The following is a 19,802-nucleotide window of genomic DNA, read 5'->3' as shown; positions in this document are numbered from 1 at the left end:
AAATTTGCAGAGCATGGTAGCTAATAGAACCTCCTTTTTATTTGGACTAGCAAGTATGAATTGGAGACTTAAAGAAATTAAACTTGATGAAATTGAATACAGAGAACAGGCCAGAACACTCTGGTCAAGCCCACCCTCCTCCTCTGTGGGGCTTCCATGGCCGCTGGTGTGGGCAGACTTCGCACCCCTCGATCCAGGCTGCCTTTCTCCTTCTGACCAGCAGGGATGGGATGGCTCTCTGCGCACGGCCGTCCTGTGTGTGCCGGGGGTGTTACGGCAGCCCTGGCCTCCAGTGCCTTCCCGCGTGACACCCCAGAAATGTCTCCAGGCCAAGAGCCCTGCCGTGACCCAGGGACAGGAACCCCCCCTCCTGCAGGGCAGGGCCAGCCTGGAGGAGGTGAGAGGCAGTCTGTAAACCCTGGGAAAACTCATCAGTTGAAAGCCCGGCAGTCTTCTGCTGAGACACGGTACTGGAGAGGACGCCCCGGCGGCCAGTCAGCGGGGATCCACGTCCCCAGCCCGTGAGCACCAGTGGCACAGCTTCAAATGTGTGAACAGAACCGACTCAGACGGAGCCGCAGACAGATCCTCGGCTCCGTGGGGAGGCTGGACCCATCCTGGCAGTTGCTGGTAGAAAGAGAAGATGAATCGGCAGCAACCTGCAGAAGTGTGCGGGAAGGTCCCCGAGTGCAGGAGGCCTGCACAGACGTGGCCCAACGTTCATGGAACGAGGAACCAGGAAGGAGCAGGTGCACCTGCCCCCCCAGGTGTGTGCGGAACCTCTACCAAGCGGACCGTCCCTGGCCGCTGGATGCCTCAGCAGACGCCAAGTGCTGAATCACTCAGGGTTTGTTTTCTAACCACAAGGAAATTAAAACATAAATCAATAACTAAAAGATACACGTAAAAATAAACGCAATTTCCTTGAAATTAAACAGTATGTCTATCATCATCAATCGGTCAGAGAAGAAATGACAATGGAATTTACAAAATACTTTAAATTGACTTAAAGAATGAAAATACTATATATGAAAACCTAGGAGCCTTGTCTAAAACAGGGTTTAGGGAAAAATACACCCTCGAGTACAAAAAGAAAGCCTTAAAAAACTGATTTAAACTTTGATTTCAAGAAGCTAGAATAAAAACATTTAAGAAAAAAGGAAAACAACTGAGAGACAGAACAACAGAAACCATGAAATTAAATCACGCCTCCGGCAGAGGGGATCAGTAACAGCAAGAATGGGTTCCCGGGGCAGACTGCCAATAGTAAAACTGATAGACACTTAGGAGGACCTGACGAAGAAAAGACAGAAATTTCAGGATAGGTGATATGACATCATGAGATCCTTCAGACATCGAAAAACTAATAAGACTGTTTTTATAACCTTACTCTAGTAAATTTGACAATTTGAATGAAATGGACAAATTCCTCAAAAAATATAACCTACCAAAGCTGACAATAGAAAATCTGAATAACTTAATCTCTCTTCAAGAAGTGAAGCCTTAACACCATCACAAAGACAGTCCCAGACCCAGTTGGCTTCACCAACAAATTCCCCCAAACACTGAAGGAAGAAATGATCCTTCAGGGATCAGGAGCAAGAGGGACACCCCCTGACTCTCCAGAGAGGCCCCACGAGCCTCTGTACTGAAGGCCCAGCGAGGCCCTCACATGCGGGGAAAATCTCCTACCGCCGTGGACACAAAGCATCAGGCCCCACGAGCCTCCGTGCTGAAGGCCCAGCGAGGCCCTCACATGCGGGGAAAATCTCCTACCGCCGTGGACACAAAGCATCAGGCCCCACGAGCCTCCGTACTGAAGGCCCAGCGAGGCCCTCACATGCGGGGAAAATCTCCTACCGCCGTGGACACAAAGCATCAGGCCCCACGAGCCTCCGTACTGAAGGCCCAGCGAGGCCCTCACATGCGGGGAAAATCTCCTACCGCCGTGGACACAAAGCATCAGCCCGAAGGCCCAGCGACTGTGAAGGGATAACGCAGGAGGATCAGATGCTGTGCACCATGCAGTCCAGTATTTTAACTCGTTCAGTATAGTCCACCGTATTAACAGGAGGAAAAGGAGACAGTCATAAGGCCCATAAAATCTATCAAGATGATAGATGCAGAAAAACTGTCAAAATTCAACACCAGCCCGTGATTTCAAAAAATCAAGATAGGAGATCATTTTATTTATTTTTAATTGAAGGGTGATTGCCTTACGGCGTTGTGCTGGTTTCTACCAAACACCAACATGAATCGGCCAGGGGTTTACCCCTGCCCCGCCCCCTCCCTCCCCACCCACCCCTCTGGGTGTTGACCCAAGCCGGGTGTGAGTTGGCTGAGTCACGCAGCAGTTCCCACTGGCTCTCTGGCTTACATATGGTAATCTATGTTTCCATGTTACTGAGAAGATAATTTCCTTAACTTGATAAAGAATATCTTTAAAACTCCACAGCAAAGATCATACTATACATTAATTTTCAGAAAAATTCTGAAAACTTTTCTCCTAGAGTTGAAATGACACAAGAAAGCTATCACACTTCTATTCAATGGAACAGTTAGACTAGAAAAAGGAATAAAGGGCAGAAGCATTGAAAAGGGAGAAGTAAAACTGTACTCACAGTCAGCGTGATCGTGGGCCTCGAAAGTCAGCAGCTCTGAGACGCAACATGCAGACGGCGGGAGGCCACGACTGACGGCTGTGCCGTGACTGCGTCTCCGCACGCCAGTTACAAGCAGCGACAGTGTCTGAATAACCGTTTTCAGTGACATCAAAGCCAATCAAACACCTAAGGAAAATCTAATAAAAGACATATGGTCTCTACCCCCAAAACCACAAACGTCTCTAAGGCAAATTCAAAAAGAACTGACTAAGCAGAGAGGCAGCCGAGTCTGGGGAATGTAAGGAAGTGCCAGCTTCCGAAACAAAATAGCAGGACCTGCTTGAAGCAGCGGAAGAGACCACAGAGAAAGGCCAGGAACAGGCCCGCTGCACACGCCTGACGCACGTCGAGGGCGACACTCGGGCCGGGAGGGGACGGTGCAGCCCCCTGAGAAGGTGACACAGCGGAGCTCGAGGATGACGCTTTCGGAGACGAGCCTCCTCATCACCAGGAAGGAGGTACTTTCTACACGCTGCACTGCACGGACGTGAAGAACCTCTGTTCATCAGAACCACAGCCCAGGAGTCAAAGGCGGAGCTCAGAGGCCCAGCACGCTCCCGGAGTGACCGGCAGCTGGAATCCTGTGTGGAGAAAAGACGTGGCCCGCTCTCGGGAAGAGAAAGACTGAGCTTCCGATAGAGGAAATTCACAAGGCTGAACTGTCACAGAAGATACCCAAACGGCCAGTAAACTTTTAAAGCGATGCCCAGTAAACTTTTAAAGCGTCTCACTGGTCATCAGAGAAACGCAAAACTTAAAACCCTGCCCAAGTGCTACTGGACGTCCACCAGAGGGGCGGAAAACACCCAGGGCTGAAGAGGAGGGGGCCCCGGTGGGGGTGGGGGTAGGGTCCGTCCGCACGTAGCCCCTTGGGAAGTGAGTTCAACTCAGCAACTCTCCCTGCGGGCTGTGGTCCCCAAGGACAGACGTCACAGCAGTATTAGTGCCCACTGGCCACAGGCGGATGAGAGGCTGTGGCTCCCCCGTGGGACACTGCAGGCGAAAAGGGCACCAGGGTCAGCTGCCACGGGTGCCAGCCTGGAGGGGCCCCGGACGCTGGGCGTGGCCGCTGGAGCGGAGGCGGTCTGGCCCCTGTAACCCATCCCCCAGACTGGGGCGCACGGTCTCCCCCTGCTTCGATCCGTCTGCTCCGCTGGAACAGGCGTTCCCCGCGCCCCTTGCCGTGGACCTGAGTGTGCACACTGGTCAGTCGCTGCAAACCTGAAGCTCATTTCATCAGCAAGTGGGGAGAGGGTGTGAGCGGCTCCTCTGTGGGGGCGGTCTGCGGGCTGCCTGTGGCTCCTGCTGCAGACCCGCAGGAGAGGGGCTGAACCGCACCACCTACCGGCTGGGAGACTGCGGGCCTCCGGGCCTGTGTCTGCTGGGGGTTGGGGGAGGCGCCGCGGGGAGCGGAGGGGCGGGGCCGCCGGACCCTCCGCGGCGCTGGGTCCGTGTCTTCCCGGCGGTGCCCGCGGCGAGGTCCGCGTGCCTCTGCTGCCCCCTGGCGGCGGCCGCCGGCCCGGACTGACCCCGAGTGTCACCCGCAGGCTTGGCAAAACCTCTGGGTCACCGAACAGCACTTTAACCTCTTGAATGACATTCCCCCCACGATGCGGATCGTCTTTCTGCACCACAGCAGGGACGGGTGAGGCCTTCTCCCCTGTCCCCCAGCTGCTCCCCAAGACCCTGCCTCCTGCTCCGGCGGTCGCTGTGGACACGGCACCGGCCAGGGTGGGCCGCCCGTTGGGATGGGGTGGGTGGACCGTCCCTCTGCCAGGGTGCCCAGGCTGACGGGTATGACGGCGGGGGGCCGGGCACAGTGCCGCGTCCTGCCAGCACACAGCCCTGGCCTAAAGGGCACGGTTGAAGTGCAGCAGAACTCCTGGTCTGCCGGCCTTGGGTAGCAGGGCGGGGGGTGGGGTGCTGTGTGACCCCGTGTCCTGACTTGTCTGAGGTTCAAGGAAGGGCCTCATGTCCGGGGGGTGGCACAGAGTCCGCCTCTTCTGGGCTCCTCTGGGACCCCACCCGTCCCGCCAACAGGACCCATCTGTACGGCGCCTCCTACGACAAACCCAACTCCATCCCTGCCGCCAAGGGCAGAACACTGCAGACAGGGCGTGAGTCGTGCCACAGCGCCGTCCTCTGTGGAGTGGGGCGTCCCTGGGAGGGCGGGACACACAGAGACCCGAGACTTCTCCACCGCCCCCCTCCCCGGGTTGCCAGCCCCCATCCAGGCATCTTTCCTAGGTAGGGAGGGGGCATCAGGTGGAAGCAGCCGAGCCTGGCCCGTGTGCCTCCCACTGGGGATACCCCCCCAACATTCCCTCTCCAGCTCCTTCCTCAGCCTCAGCACTTCATTCCACCTGCCCATTCATTTACAAGCACAGATAGAGAGCCATTTGCTCTGTCCCAGGACCCCCTGGCTACTTCCTGGTGCCCCGAGGGCCTATCCCCGCTCCTGAACGTCAACAGGAGTGATACCACCCACCTGTCCCCTGCTGGGGGACCGACCCCCCGTTCCCTGCTGGCCCCTCACTGTGTCTGCAGAGCAGTTTTGGCACACTGCAGAGGCCAAGTTTCTGTCCGCCTTCCTTCCCAACCTCTCTGGCCATCCCCCCTTCAGCGGGGTTCTGGCGCTGACTCCTGGGGAAGGTCCCAAAGCTTTGCCTTTAGCTTGCCACCCCCCATCAAGTCTGGTGGTGCACAGGGCTCCATCCGCAGTGCTCTCGGCCTGAAGGGCAGTCTGCGAGGCCCAGTGTGGGACGTGCCTCTGTCTCCGCAGGCTCCTGCAAGGTGGCTCGGGTGGCCGTGAGCCCCGCCGACTTCTCCCGCCTGCTGGCCAGGGTCCAGCAGTTCCGGGACCAGGCCCAGGCCGAGGCCTACAGTGGGGACATGGCCCTGAGCACTGGCCTGGTGAGACCTGAGCCCATGGGTAGGGCGGGGACCAGAGCAGTGCTGCGGGCTGGGGTGCCCTGGCTCTGAGCGGGCCTTTCCTGGGGGTCGCCTACAGGGTCTGGCCCCTTCCCTCTGGCCGCCTGGGGCGGGGTCCCCTCTGACACCTTCTGACCTCCGCGGTTGTTTGGGTTGAGGAGGAGTCGGAAGGCGTGCACCCGATGGGGGAGGACCGTGCGCTGCCGAGGTTCGAGGCGGTCTTGAAGTCCATGGAGCAGTACCTGCAGCCGTTGTTCCCACTGCTCAGCTGCCCCCCGGAGCCCAGGTACTGCCCAGGGCTGCCTCCCAAGGGGCTCAGGCACCGAGTTCCAGCCAGACTGCTGGAACCCTGGGGGTGGAGGGGCACGGCGTCCCTCTGTCCCCACAGGTGTGCACAGGTCCCAAGCAGTGTGACGCCCAGGGCGAGGGTGGGCGGGCAGGGGGCTCCGTGCGAAAGCCAGCTCAGCCTCCGCCCCTGAGCCCCGCGGCTAGCTGAGCGGCTGGCTGTGGGCGTGGGGGCAGGCAGAGCCGTGTCCTCTTGGGGACTCTGAGGCCGCAGCCCCGGGCTTCTTTCTGTGCGGAATTGGGCGGCGGACTGACCTGGAGAGAGCACAGGCCCTCGGAGACAGAAGCTGGGCTCTGCCCACCTGCTGTCGGGGGGGAAGTCTGGCCCCACCCCAGACCTTTTCTGGGGGACGTCACTGCCACGCGGAGCCCCGCTGTCCTCTAGTCTGAGTGTGGTGGGAGGGGAGAGCCTGGCAAAGGGCCCGGCCCCGTGGATCTGGGTTTGGGGGGAAGGAAGCTGGAGGGGTCAGCGCATGGACTCCCTGATTGGCCAGCAGGTCAGAGTGTCCTGATTCCAATGTGCTCATGTCCATGCCCTGGTCTCGGGAGACAGGCCCCCAGCAGGGAGCCTGGGGAGCCTCATGCCCTGATGCTGCCCTGGAGATGTGCCGCCCGAGGACTCACTGCCCCTTCTCAGTGGTGCTCATGGGTTTTTTCAACCTGAATCTGTGCCTTTGCTTTCAGAGCACCGATCCCCATGGTCGTTGCAGATTCTGGAAAAACCAAGGGCAAAGACAAGGAGAGGAAAGCGTCCCTGTCCCAGGGTGAGCGGGGCCTGGGGCCTGGCCTGTGGGACGGAGGCCGGCAGAAACCACTCCGGACGGCGCTGATCGGTGCCCTGGTGGGCCACGTGCAACCCCCCGCTGCCCACCCCGCCCTCAGGAGCCCCGCCTGGGCAGGCCAAGGGGCAGAGACCATGGCGATGCCACCGTCACCCTCGGGGGCCGACGGCTGGAGTGGCTGCGGGGTCCCGGGAGCAGCACTGCCCTTCCTCTAACGGAGCTGCCCCAGTGGCCACGGTCCCCTCCGGACAGTCCTCGGGGAGGGGGGCTAGTGCAACTGCCTGTCCCTGAAGGGGCTCCCTGGTGGGAGGAGCCGAGGCTCCAGCACCTGCTTCAGGAGTGCCCACGGAGCGTGGGCAGCCCTTGGCACCACAGAGGACATGCTGTCCCCCCACCCGGGCTGTGTCCAGGTCCTGACTGTGCCCAGTTCAGCCTCCTCCCTAAGTCCCTCGCGGGGTGGGGGTGGGGGTGGGGGTGTGAGGGGCAGGGGTCTGTGCCTCCAGTGGGCGGTAGCAGCTGCGTCCCCCCTGCCACAGTGCAACCCGAGGTCGCAGATGATGTCATCCTGATCGCAGACAGGGATCTGCTGGAGCTGCCGCTGGAAGGGCTCTCCGTGTTCGACGACGGGCTGGTCTCCTCGCTGTCACGGGAGTTTTCTCTCCAGATGCTGTGCAATCGCCTCCGCAGAGAGGAGCCAGGTGAGAGCCCGGCGGACACCTGAAATGCGTAGACGGCTTTTCACGATAAGAGAGTGTAACTCTTGTGAAAAGGCAGTTATCTAAGTTGCCATGCTTTTCGAGACCCTGGCGCATTTGGAAGTGTTTAGGGAGCACGTCCATGAGCCAGTGCTCTGACAGCTGCCAATGTACCCCAGGCAGGACCCTAACTTCCCTCCTGGCCTCACAAAGTTCTGTCTCTAAGGAGGGGACTGGTGTTCACCAGCTAACGATATAGTTGGTCATCAGTTAGATGGTGAGAGGCAGCAAGGGAGACGACCGGGAGGCCTGGCTTGGCCTGGGCGCAGGGGGAGCCGGGTGTGGTCATACTGTGCTCCATGAGCGTGCAGGGCGTGTGAACACTCTCCAGGCTGCCCATTCGTGCCCTGTGGTTTCCAGGTATGTTTCACTGTGATAAATGTCACATAACATTAAAAACAAAGAGATTGGACTTTTATTTTCACCCAAGATAAAGTGAAAGAGACCAGATATGCCCTTCCAGCTGAAACAACGAACACCCAGAGGAAAATACATGAAGCACCAGTTTTCAGATACTGGCAACCAGGCAGTGGGCCTAGCAACCCCCAAGGGGGGAAACAGGCAGGTGAGCCCCAGCTTTCCGCCTGGAAAGAGTCTCAGGCTGCACAGGTGAGGGGGGCTCAGGCAGAGCCCAGTGGTCTCCCCAAGGTGAGCAGAGTGGGGCTGGGGACACATGCGATCCTGGGAGGAGAGACACGCAGAGGGTCCCCTCCATCCCCAGCTGCAAGCCAGTTAGCCAGGTGTGTGTGGAAACACAAGAGCTCATGGCTCTCGGCATCAGGCACAGGGGCCAAGCCTCTGCCAGGGGAACCGGCTTCAGGTACAGGGGCCAAGCCTCTGCCAGGGGAACCGGCTTCAGTCCTGCCGCCAGAGCTGAAATATGCCTCAAGGCATCAAACTGTTTCCAGGTAGCTTAACTGCATCTCAAAATAAGGTTTCAAAAATTTTTTTAAAAGTAAAAATTAAATTTAATTTCAAATTAAAAAAAATCCAGGACCCAACAAGGTAAAATTTGAAATGTCTGACATCCAATCAAAAAGTACCTGCTTTCAAAGACCCCTAAAGAAAAGTCCGTCAAAAGCAGAAGCAGACATGACACAGGTGGCAGTCAGCCAGCAGACCGTTAGGCAGGCCCTGACCTGCGGCCCGCGTGTCGGGAGGTGGTGGGAGGGGGAGTGCGGTGAGCAGAGACGGGCAAGACGTGAAATGGACCCGAACTGAGCTTCTGATGAGGAGAGACATGCCCTGGGCAGCGTTACTGCAGCCTGGCATGGCAGGAGGGAAGCCTAGTGAGCTTGAAGAGATTGAAAAAGCAAACTGGGGAAAAAACACGATGAAAACACTGTGGAGAACAGAGCAGCAGTGAGCTGCCGGGCAAGGTACAGCAACTGGATGTGCCTGCAGAGGAGCTTGCTCTGGGGATTATGTGAGTGCATAATCACCAGCTTTCCCCCCAGATTTCATGAAAACTGCAGTCTTGCAGACCCAAGTTCAGAGAATCTCAAACACAAGAAACAAAGAAAGCTACAAAGGGACCATTGTAGTGAGTGATTAAAACCAGTGGTAGAGTATTTTGCAAGCAGCCAAGGGGAAAAGAGCCAAGAAGAGGTGGCAAGAATACACAGAAGAACTATACAAAAAAGATCTTCACGACCCAGATAATCGTGATGGTGTGGTCACTCACCTAGAGGCAGACCTTCACATCCTGGAATGCGAAGTCAAGTGGGCCTTAGGAAGCATCACTACGAACAAAGCTAGTGGAGGTGATGGAATTCCAGTTGAGCTCTTTCAAATCCTAAAAGATGAGGCTGTGAAAGGGCTGCACTCAATATGCCAGCAAATTTGGAAAACTCAGCAGTGGCCCCAGGACTAGAAGAGGTCAGTTTTCATTCCAGTCCCTAAGAAAGGCAATGCCAAAGAATGCTCAAACTACCGCACAACTGCACTCATCTCACATGTTAGCAAAGTAATGCTCAAAATTCTCCAAGCCAGCCTTCAACAGTATGTGAACTTCCAGATGTTCAAGCTGGATTTAGAAAAGGCAGAGGAACCAGAGATTAAATTGCCAACATCTGTTGGATCATTGAAAAACCAAGAGAGTTCCTTTATTGACTATGCTAAAGCCTTTGACTGTGTGGATCACAACAAACTCTGGAAAATTGTTAAAGAGATGGGAATACCAGACCACCTGACCTGCCTCTTGAGAAATCTGTATGCAGGTTAGGAAGCAACTGGACATGGGACACCAGACTGGTTCCAAATAGGAAAAGGAGTACGTTAAGGCTGTGTATTGTCACCCTGCTTATTTAACTTATATGCAGAGTACATCATGCGAAGTGCTGGACTGGATGAAGCACAAGCTGGAATCAAGATTGCCAGGAGAAAATCAATAACCTCAGATATGCAGATGACACCACCCTTATGGCAGAAAGTGAAAAAGAACTAAAGAGCCTCTTGATGAGAGTGAAAGAGGAGAGTGAGAAAGTTGGCTTAAAGTTCAACATTCAGAAAACGAAGATCATGGCATCCGGTCCCATCACTTCACGGCAAATAGATGGGGAAACAGTGACAGACTTTATTTTTCTGGGCTCCAAAATCACTGCAGATGGTGACTGCAGCCATGAAATTAAAAGACGCTTACTCCTTGGAAGAAAAGTTATGACCAACTTAGATAGCATATTGAAAAGCAGAGACATTACTTTGCCAACAAAGGTCTGTTTAGTCAAGGCTATGGTTTTTCCAGTAGTCATGTATGGATGTGAGAGTTGGGACTATAAAGAAAGCTGAGCACTGAAGAATTTATGCTTTTGAACTGTGGTGTTAGAGAAGACTCTTGAGAATCCCTTGGACTGCAAGGAGATCCAACCAGTCCATCCTAAAAGAAATCAGTCCTGAATATTCATTGGAAGGACTGATGCTGAAGCTGAAACTCCAATACTTTGGCCACCTGATGCAAAGAGCTGACTCATTGGAAAAGACCCTGATGCTGGGAAAGATTGAAGGCGGGAGGAAAAGGGGATGACAGAAGATGAGATGTTTGGATGGCATCACCAGCTCAATGGACATGAGTTTGAGTAAACTCTGGGAGCTGGTGATGGACAGGGAGGCCTGGCATGCTGCGGTCCATGGGGTCGCAAAGAGTCAGACCTGACTAAGCGACTGAACTGAACTGAAAGAGAAAAGATACCTTGTGTATTAAGAAGCAAATACAAGAGGCACAGCAGGCTTCTCAACTGAAACGACACAAGTAGTGAAGGACGTCTCTAAATTATTACAGAAATATCTATCAATGTAGATATTTTCAAAAATAACTCTCAAGAACAGTGGCAAAATTCTTTTTCAGAAACAGATGAGCTGAATTATTCCCACCAGGCCTGCTTACCCCACAAGAATAGCTGAGCATGTTCTCCAGGCAGGGAAAAAAGGGTGGGAGTCCACATCTACACAAAGGAATAAACACCAGAAGCTGGAAAGGGGTGGGTGGGCGTTAAAACTTTTTCTTAATTTAAAATCTCTTTAAGAGATGTTGACATTAAAAATTAATAGCAATGTGTGATGGGGTTTACAGCATTATATAAATGGAACGTGTCGGGCAGCAAAGGCTGGGGGTGAGGGTCGTGTGCTGACCGACCAGTGACCAGCGACCAGCGCAGCAACTGCACACAGAGGCAGAAACGCACAGCTAGTAAACGATGGAGAAGATGAAATAGACTCATGAAGCAGCAGGACTGGTCAGAAGAGGCCAGGAAGAGGGGACATGGAGCAAAGCAGACAGGACAAAGAGAAACAAAACAGCAAGATGGTGTGTTTGCACCCGAACACACCAATAATCAGTCTCCGTGCAAGGTCAAAACACCCAGATCAAAAGGAGAGGGTCCCCTCCCTGAATGGAGATGCAGGGCCTGGCCCCAAACGTGCTTCTTTAAGGCAATCAGCTCAAATCAAAGGACACTAATGGGCCAGAAATTAAGGACGGAAGAGAGTGCGGGTTCCTGGCCCACTCGGAGCAAGAGCAGGAGTGGGGTGGGCGGGCAGAGCCTGGAACAAGCCCCGCCCACTTGCACCCCTGCTCCTGGGAGTCCCGCCCCTTTCACATTTTATGGGCTGTTTGATGCCTTTGTGAGAATCTGTTCTAGTTTTTCGCCAGTGTTTGCCTTGGGTTTTCCAGGTTTTGCTCGTTAGGTCTGCATACATTTTCCGATCACTTGTCTAAACTGCCGATCTCCCTCAAGCTGGTCTCTTCACTCCTGTGCCTGGTACCTCTCTGTGAACAAAGTATTTGAATATAGCCCAGTGTATCCATCTTCTCGTAACACCTCATGCTTATGAGGTCTTAAAATAAGACATTTATTTTCTTACCTGAAGACCATGAAGATACTCTGTGACGCCCTCTGTCTCCTTCGTTCACCTTTCGTTCTTTTGCCTACCTTCCATCTGACACTGGTTTTTGTGTACAGTGTGAGGTGAGGTTTAGTTTTCTTTTTTCTGCGTGAGGCCCCAGCTGTCTGCACACCATTATTGGAGGGCCTTCCTGTCTGCTCTGCTCTGCATTGCCAGCGTTGTCTGGAAGAGCAGATCATCCTACGGGCATCCGGCGGTGACGCAGGACAACGTCCCAGAGATGTCCCTCTCCTGATCCCCAGGCCCCAAGAGGATGCGGCCCGACAAGACAAAAGGGCCTTCGGGGTGTGATTAGTGACAGACCCTGAGATGGGGACATTGTCCCGATTGTCTGGGTGGCCCCGTGCCATCACGAGGGTCCTGAAAACAGGCGGGGGGCGGGCATGGAGGGACTGGAAAAGGCAGGGTCACCGACTGCGCTTGGAGCCTTGAGGGGGACCCGGCCCTGCCCACACCTCGGTTTTAACCCAGCGGGACCCCTTTTGGGCTCTGGCCTCTGGAGCTGTTGTTGAAGCCCCTGCATTGTGGTCCTGTGTTGCAGCAGCGGCAACACTCGTGCAAACTCTCACCGTAAAGTAGCGAGCACACCGCGTGAGTGTGAGCTGTCTTCCGAAGCAGTGCCGAGTGGGGATAGAAAGAAGGATTCTGCACACCCCAGAGTGAGGAACCCCAGACCCTGGAGCCCTCAGGCTGCAGGAGTGCTCTTTGAATGTTAATTATTCAGGGCAAACCTTTAAGGCTAACCAGAAAAGAAGACAACTGGTGTATAAATTCCAAACCAGTAAAGAGGGGAAATGAGTAAGAGAACAGGTGACCCAAGACCTCAGTCAAGTTACGAGCGGCCAGTGACGGAGACCCACACACGGAACGCGGGGCGAGGTGCCGGGACTCGTCCGTGGATCGTGAGCCAAAAAGGTGCGTGGGCCCCACCTGCCACTAAGGGCAGAGTGAGCCAGAGCATGCCAGTCAGGTGCTGTCTGAGCGAGAGACTCCTGACCAGAGACGAGCCACGGCAGCAGGAAAGCAGAGCAACAGACAAGAGCAGTGCCGGGTGCCACTGAAAGGGCCACCTTCTCACTGTGCAGCGGAGCCACCTTTGTAGCCTCGGGCCCCCGCAGGGCAGGGCCACCACTCAGTGACCAAAGAGCCCCACACGTGGGAAGCACAAGTAGCAAGAACCTGGGGCAAGACTGTGGGGCCCACGCTCGAGATGGGAGAATCCAGCCCGCATCCACCACTGCAAGTTGGATGAGCAGAAAGAGCACAGACAGGCTTTGAGCAACACAGTTAAACTCAGCTTCGCGGACACGTGGACCTTGTGTCTAGAAATTAGAGAAACAGGCTGAGGCCATGTGTGACTGGGTCAGATATCAACTCCCAAAAGATGGATTTTTTTTAAATCCCCATACTTTTAGAAATTTTATAACAGTGACTTCTAAATAGCTCATGGGACTCAGAAGAAGTGACCATAGAAATGTCAAAAAGACTGGATTATAGCAGAATCGAGAAGGATCTTTTACCTTTATGTTAGGAGAAGGGCTGGAGGCTTTATGCTGAGCATCTAATTCGGGAAGTTAGAGAAGAACAGCAAAAAACAAAAAACAAAAGAAAAAATGAAGAAAGCAAAGGGAAGCCTACAAAAAATACATGAACAGACACCAACAAAATTAGAAGCAAAGATAAACATTGGTTGTTTGAGAAAATAAAAAAAACCTCATAAAATAGACACATTCTTGTGAGAATGACCCAGAAAAAATAAAGGCACAAATATACAATATTAGAAATAAAAGAGACACAAGTTCTAAAGAGCATCAGAGATTGAAGATAATAGAATATTGTGAACAACTTTGTGCAATATATTCAAAAATTTATGCAAATTTTGGACAACATCCTAGGGAGAAAGAACTCGAGACTCAAGAAGGAAAGAAAACCCCGACAGCCTTATAGCCAAGAAAGAACGATCAACAGATTTATATTCCCCCACAAAAATACCAGTTTTACCATCTTTTTCTGTTGAATTCTACCAAAATTCCAAGAAACCATTCTTGTCAGTCTGTACATATCTCCCAGGTAGAAGGAAAAAGGCTATCTTCTGCTGGTCAGTGGCGAACCTGACACCCGAGCTGCTCAGGAATAGGAAAGAAAAATACAACATTTCATCACCCCATGTGACCTTAAAACCTACAGACGTCACAGGTGAAGAGAGTAAAGGGAAAATGAACCTGTAAACATCTCAGATGATGCAGGTATTCACAACAGAAATTCTTAGCAAGCCAGGAGCGGAGTGAACGCCTCATCTTGATGGAGGCATTGGTCTGAATCTAGAGCAGGCTGCCTCCCGTGTGCCCCATAAGTCGGGGCTCGGCTGAGAGCCCCCACGTCAGCACTTCCGTCTGCGCTCAGCTGGAGGCCTCCACCAGAAGAGGGACGGGCAGGGAGCAGACGGTGTGCATTCTCAGGAGGCAGAGCAGCCAGCAAGCAGTGCCCCGCCCGCGGTGAGTGCCCCAGGCGGCAGGCACGCTGGCAGGGCCCAGCGTGGTGTGTGAATGGTCAGGCGTGCGGGCCTGGCGCCTCTGGCAACTGTTCCTTCTTGAGACCTCCTGGCCCAGGTCTTTCCCAGCCCTGGGAGCCTTTCCACTGGAGAAATTACTGCCATTTTGGATTTACCAAAATTAAAACCAGCTCTTCTCACTACTTGTTTCTACACTGAGGTGAGAGTCACGTGATATAAAATTAACCACTTTCAAGTGAACGATGCAGTGGCGTCTGGTGCAGTCAGTCCTTGTGCCTCTGTCTAGCTCCGTGACCCCACTTCCCGTTACTGTCTCAACAGAGGGGAGCATGAAGAAGGAGAGCAGAGGCAAAGATCATAAGAAGAGAGGCACAACACGGAAGGCTGGGAAGGTAGGTGGCCCAGGCCCCACCGAGCCCCGGGCCTGGGGGGCCCAAGGCCCGGCCCCTGGATGGAGCGGGTCAGCTCTGCCTGCAGGCTGCACCCTCAGGGACTCCTGCCTGTCTTCACAGGGCAGCATACCCCGGATCGTCCCCTCCCACTGCGTCCTCGTCGACTCGGACAGCTTCAAGTGTATCCTTTGATGCTTCACCCGCCCGCCCCAGACACGGATCCTGCGGCCTAGTTCTCCTTAACCAAGGCCCAGTTGTCGTGGACCCCTACGAGGAGGCCCAAGGCCCAGGTGAGCGCTCCCTGCCAGGGACCACCCACAGCACTGGGAACATCCAGGCCTGGGTGCTGACCTCAGCCTCTGCCCTGCCTCCATGTGGCCCTGGGTCAGCTCTTGCTGCACTGCCCCGGGGAAGGGGGGCGGTGGCCGTGTGCTCCGGGACCCGCCCTCACTCTCGTCTGCAGCCAGGGCAGGTCAACAGCATTTGGCAGGGACCCCTGAATTGGCAAGGTGCCGCCCCCGGGTGTGGGCCTATGGCAGAGGGCTGCGCCCGCGGCTCTGGGACAATTCCTTGGCTCTTTGGCTGAGCTGGTTTTCATATCTTCACAGAGGAGGGAAGGAGCGCCACCCCTCCACTCCCCGGGCCCCCTTGCCCATGAGGAGCCAGGCCCCGGGCGCCCGCCACACCAAGGGCCCCCCGTGTCCGCACCCTCGACGCCCGTTTTGTCACCATCCCATTCTGGTTGCAGAAATGCTGACTCCTGTCTCCGTGACCCGGGAAATTTTGGAAAGATTCCGAGACACGTTCACTGCGAAATGGACGGGACACCTGGGCAATAAGCAGTTTCCCAGGTTGGCCTCTGGGCTGCGCCCACGGGAGACCCCTTCCCCTCCCGCGCTGACCCCTTGTTTCTTCAGTCCCTTCCTCACTGCCCGGAGGCGCCTAGAGCCCCAGCGCCCGGCGGGTGCGCGCCCACCCGCTCGGCTTCAAGGGCCTCCAGGCAGCGCCTCGCCGAGGGGCGTGTCGGGGGCGGGGCCCTGGAGGGAGAAGCCTGGGAGGGCGGGGCCTGGGACGGAGCGGGGCTTGTGGCGGGGCCGTGGAGAGCGGGGCCTGGGCGGGGCGGGGCCTGGGCGGGGCGGGGCTTGTGGCGGGGCCGTGGAGAGCGGGGCCTGGGCGGGGCGGGGCCTGGGCGGGGCGGGGCTTGTGGCGGGGCGGGGCTTGTGGTGGGGCCGTGGAGAGCGGGGCCTGGGCGGGGCGGGGCTTGGGGCGGGGCCGTGGAGCGCGGGGCCTGAGCGGGGCGGGGCCGTGGCGGGGTCTGGGCGGGGCCTGCGAGAGTTGGGCCAGCTGCGGGCCGGGCTCGTCCCAGCCGACGCCCTCAGGGACCTGGGCTCCCGGGATGCAGGAAGGTCCCTCTGCTGCTTCTCAGAGTAACCGCCCGGGGGAGGGCTGGAGCGGACCGCGGCACAGGCTGCTCACGGTGGCGGCCCGAGCCCCGTCGCCTCCCCAACCCCGCTCTCCCTCTTCTTGCCTTGGCAGCCAGGCCGAGTGGGAGCAGCTTCTGGGCAGCTGCACAGGCTTCTTCTTCTACGGGATGGAGAACTTCCTATCGCACATATTAGTGGAAAGGCTGGCCGCCATGAACTTGGAAGGTGAGACCTCCGAGGCCCGCCTCTCCCGCTAAGCCCACCGGCACGGGCCACAGGTCGAATTCGCACAGGGACGGAGCAGGCCCCCTGTGTCTTACCAGGTGTCTCCCGTCCTCTGACGAAGGGCTGGGGGCTTTAGGACCGCACAGCAGGGCCTGGGGGTGGGGCTGAGGCCCCTCCTGCCCTCCGTCCCCCTCCTCCATTTCTCTGAGAGCCAAGACTCTGGAGTTGGGGCAGTTCACCCTTTAGGACTGAGCATGCAGAGTCCAGGAGGCCTGGGCCAGCATTTCTGGAAGGTTCTGGTCACGACTCTCCCCGCTCCCAGCTCTTCTGCTTGAACTGCAGGCTCTGGCCCCTTTTCCCATTTCCTCCTTGCTGTCCAGTGGCACCTCATCACCCCGCCCCACCCAGGTGCCCCGGTACTCTGCCCCCACCCCCAGCCAAGCCTGTGCTGTCTGCTCCCCTGGGGATGGCCCCTGAGGCCGGCCCACAGTCAGGTTGCGCGGGGGTTGGCCTCCGTCCATGGGGCTTTCTCACACCCACACTCAAGTGCTCCAACACGGGCCCTGTTTCAATGGGCACAGGAGGCCACCGCCTCGTGGGGGCAGCTGGGAGCTGAGACCCCTCCTGCAGGTCGGGAGATGCAGTAGGCCCCCCGGGTGGACTTCCTGCCCCTCACTCCTTGCCCGGCCTGGCCGCCTAAGGAGACTGTGAAGGTGTGGAGCCCCTAGGGCGAACGACCAGCTTGCCCATGTGGCCCAGAAAATGGACCAAAGTCCGAGCCTCGGGCAGAGGGGGCTGCGTTTCCACAGCTGCCTGTACCCTGGGTGACACCTGCCCACAGGGTTTCCCCCCGCCTCCCGCCCCCTGCCCTGGGCACCCCACCGATGAGTCCCACCTGTGACCACAGAGTGCCAGATGATGGTGCTGCTGGACTTGGCCCAGTCCTATGAGAGTGTGCGGCGCCACGCAGAGTCCTCGGAGAGCAGGAGGTGCCAGGGGTCCCCTCTGGAAGCTGATGGGAGACCCAGGGGGCGTGTGAGCGGTGGATGATCATCTGGGGCACTGGCCCTGCCCCCCACGGCAGCCGGGCCGCTGTGACCTGCCCCCAGACCACAGGCCTGGCCGGAGCCTCAGGCAGCTGGGCTTGGGACGGGAGACAGGGGGCAGTGGGGAGGACACCTGGCTCCAGCACCCCACATCACCCATCACACCCCCCCAGGGTTTCAGGGGCTGTGGGAAGCGGGGCTGCAGACCACCTCTGCGGGGGGTGCTTCCCCTCTCAGCTCCCCCCACGCAGGGAGCCATCCAGAGTGTGCCGGTACCCCGAAATGATTTTTCTTGCTAAATGGCACTTAATTGTTCGCGTAGGGAGGCTGGCGGTGGGTGGGCGGGTGGAATCTTGATTTTTCAAGAAGCTTAAGGATGGTGAGTCCATCTACTGGGTCCCACACTTGGTACTCTTTGGGCTGTGGACGGGGAGGCTCTGGCCGGGCCCCTCGTGCCGGCCCACCATCTTGGTCCCCTGCAGTGAACTCCAGCTGTCCTTGGAGGAGCCAGTCGAGACCGCCATCCTCCTGAGCCTGGTGGGGGTCGGGAGCATCGTGGCGAGCCAGTGGCCTACGGTCCTGCAGGACAACGCGATGCGGGCCCGGGTCCTGTGGGAAAGTGAGTGGTTCCGGCCCTGCTGTGCAGTCCTGCAGCCATGCGGCCTCCTGGGGCCTGCGGGGGGTGGATGGCCCATCTCAGGGCTGATTTCTTCTCTAGATCTGTTGGCGGTTGGCAGGCCGATCGGGAGAACAACCCGCCTGCTTCAGGAGGTGGGAGCCAGTGAAGCTGCCCACCACGGTAACTAGCAATGGCCTCTCCTCCTCCAGCCCCTCGGGTCTGGGGTTGGGGGACTCTCACTCTTCCTGTTTCTGGGGACCATCAGCCTCTGACAGCCCATAGCCCGTGCGAAATCTGGCATCCAGTATTTTTAGGGAGAAACACGCAAATGACTAGAACATCTTTATCTTCAAAAGGCTCAGGTCCTCACACCCTGAAAAGCCCCCCGGGGCGCTCTTGGGGAGGAAGCCCACCCACTCCTCTAGTGCAAATGAAACCCTAATGTCCACGTGTAGCGACAGCGCCCACGTGGATTCTGGTGTGAAAAACCCGAGTGCAGCACGCTGACGCGAGAATCTGCTGTAACTAAGAAAGAGTTAGCCTAGCTCATGAGGTCTTCAAATACAGAGTGCAGAAGAGCCTAAAGTTTAAAATCCCATGGTCCACAGTGCCAGGGAGGTCGTGGCCAAACAATAAATGCTTGTTGAATGAGCGAGTGAGTGCATGAGTGAGCCAAGTGTGTGTGTGCATAAGTGAATGTGTGTGTGAGTGAGCAAGTATGGGAGTATGTGTATGAGCAAGTGTGTGAGTGGGTGTGTGAGTGAGCGTGTAGGAGCAAGTGTGTGAGAGTGTGTGAGTGAGGGAGCAATCGCACGGGCGAGCGGGTGAGGGTGGCCTGTGGCCCGCGGCGTCCACACCTGGGCGGTGCTGGAAGGCAGGGCCTGGCACCATCCCCTCCGTCGGGCTGGCCCCAGGTGTATGTCCCCATGAGCCTGCATCGCGCGCCCATCCGCTCTCCCCAGACGAGTCCCTGCACGCCTGGAAGGACCGGCCGGCGGCACTCCGGCCGCAGCTGCAGGGCTCCGAGCGGCTCCCCATCACCCTCAACACGGTCCTGTATGGGCTGCCGCACCAGGCCATCGTGTGAGGGGCGCCCGGCCCACTCCCAGGCGCCTTCAGCCTCCTCCTGAGACCCCTGCCAGGCTGCGCAGCGGAGCCCCCACCCCGTTCTGCACAGGGCAGCGCGTGCCCGTCTCCACCGTGAAGCCAGGGCCCCGTGGTGGGGGGTGGAGAGTCCCTGGGGGCGGGTGGGGGTACCTGGGCCCACCCCACAGCTGCCTGGACCCCGGGCCCCTTGCTTCTCCAGGCTCTCCCTGGGGCCCCAGGCCTCCATGCCTTTGCTCCTAATGAGGACACGGGTCTGTCCAAGTGCTTCAATAAACAGCTTCATCACCTCCGAGCTGTGTTTCTGTGCCCCCAAAGTAGGGACCGTCCTGGTTCTGCCCCCCGCCTGGCGCAGATGCCAGCACATCCAAACTCACAGGGAGGGTGTGGCCACGACCTGAGCCCCCAGGCGTCCCTGCCCCAGCTTTCCACCTGGGAGTGGGACTCACATTCCGGGTAGAGGTGACCGTGTGTTCAGGACGCCCGGGGGCCCAGCCCGGGATCTCACCCATTGGCCCCGTGGGGCTTTGCCAAAGGGGTGGGAAGGGCTGGGGTGTCCACTGCAAATGCCTTGGTGGCATGGCTGGCGTGGGACTCGGCAGC

General features: G+C 57.1%; 1 protein-coding gene across 17 annotated transcripts in view; it reads left to right on the top strand.

Moving 5' to 3' along the window:
- CFAP46 (cilia and flagella associated protein 46) overlaps window positions 1-19,492 on the top strand; it is a 94,506-nt gene extending 75,014 nt beyond the window's left edge. For 5 of the 17 annotated variants that reach the window (XM_086378268.1, XM_086378271.1, XM_086378265.1 and 2 more), the window contains 15 exons: window positions 4,211-4,308; window positions 4,704-4,780; window positions 5,446-5,576; window positions 5,753-5,880; window positions 6,624-6,703; window positions 7,258-7,419; window positions 14,711-14,781; window positions 14,902-14,962; window positions 15,036-15,071; window positions 15,530-15,632; window positions 16,318-16,430; window positions 17,338-17,419; window positions 17,959-18,095; window positions 18,177-18,275; window positions 19,058-19,492. In XM_086378268.1, coding sequence (XP_086234394.1) covers window positions 4,211-4,308; window positions 4,704-4,780; window positions 5,446-5,576; window positions 5,753-5,880; window positions 6,624-6,703; window positions 7,258-7,419; window positions 14,711-14,781; window positions 14,902-14,962; window positions 15,036-15,071; window positions 15,530-15,632; window positions 16,318-16,430; window positions 17,338-17,419; window positions 17,959-18,095; window positions 18,177-18,275; window positions 19,058-19,182 — 1,503 coding nt within the window. In that variant the 3' untranslated portion in view covers window positions 19,183-19,492. Of the gene's footprint in view, window positions 1-223; window positions 1,364-4,210; window positions 4,309-4,703; window positions 4,781-5,445; window positions 5,577-5,752; window positions 5,881-6,623; window positions 6,704-7,257; window positions 7,420-14,710; window positions 14,782-14,901; window positions 14,963-15,035; window positions 15,072-15,529; window positions 15,633-16,317; window positions 16,431-17,337; window positions 17,420-17,958; window positions 18,096-18,176; window positions 18,276-19,057 lie in introns of those variants that run through there. The other 12 variants (XM_086378274.1, XM_086378270.1, XM_086378272.1 and 9 more) reach the window with 9 other exon arrangements.
- Window positions 19,493-19,802: the final 310 nt, after the last annotated feature.

The sequence above is a fragment of the Bos grunniens genome, chromosome 26, assembly GCF_055505025.1.
Source record: "Bos grunniens cultivar Pamir isolate PY7600 chromosome 26, Bosgru_T2T1.0, whole genome shotgun sequence".
NCBI lineage: Eukaryota > Metazoa > Chordata > Mammalia > Artiodactyla > Bovidae > Bos > Bos grunniens.
This window is presented reverse-complemented; position numbering and strand designations above follow the sequence as displayed.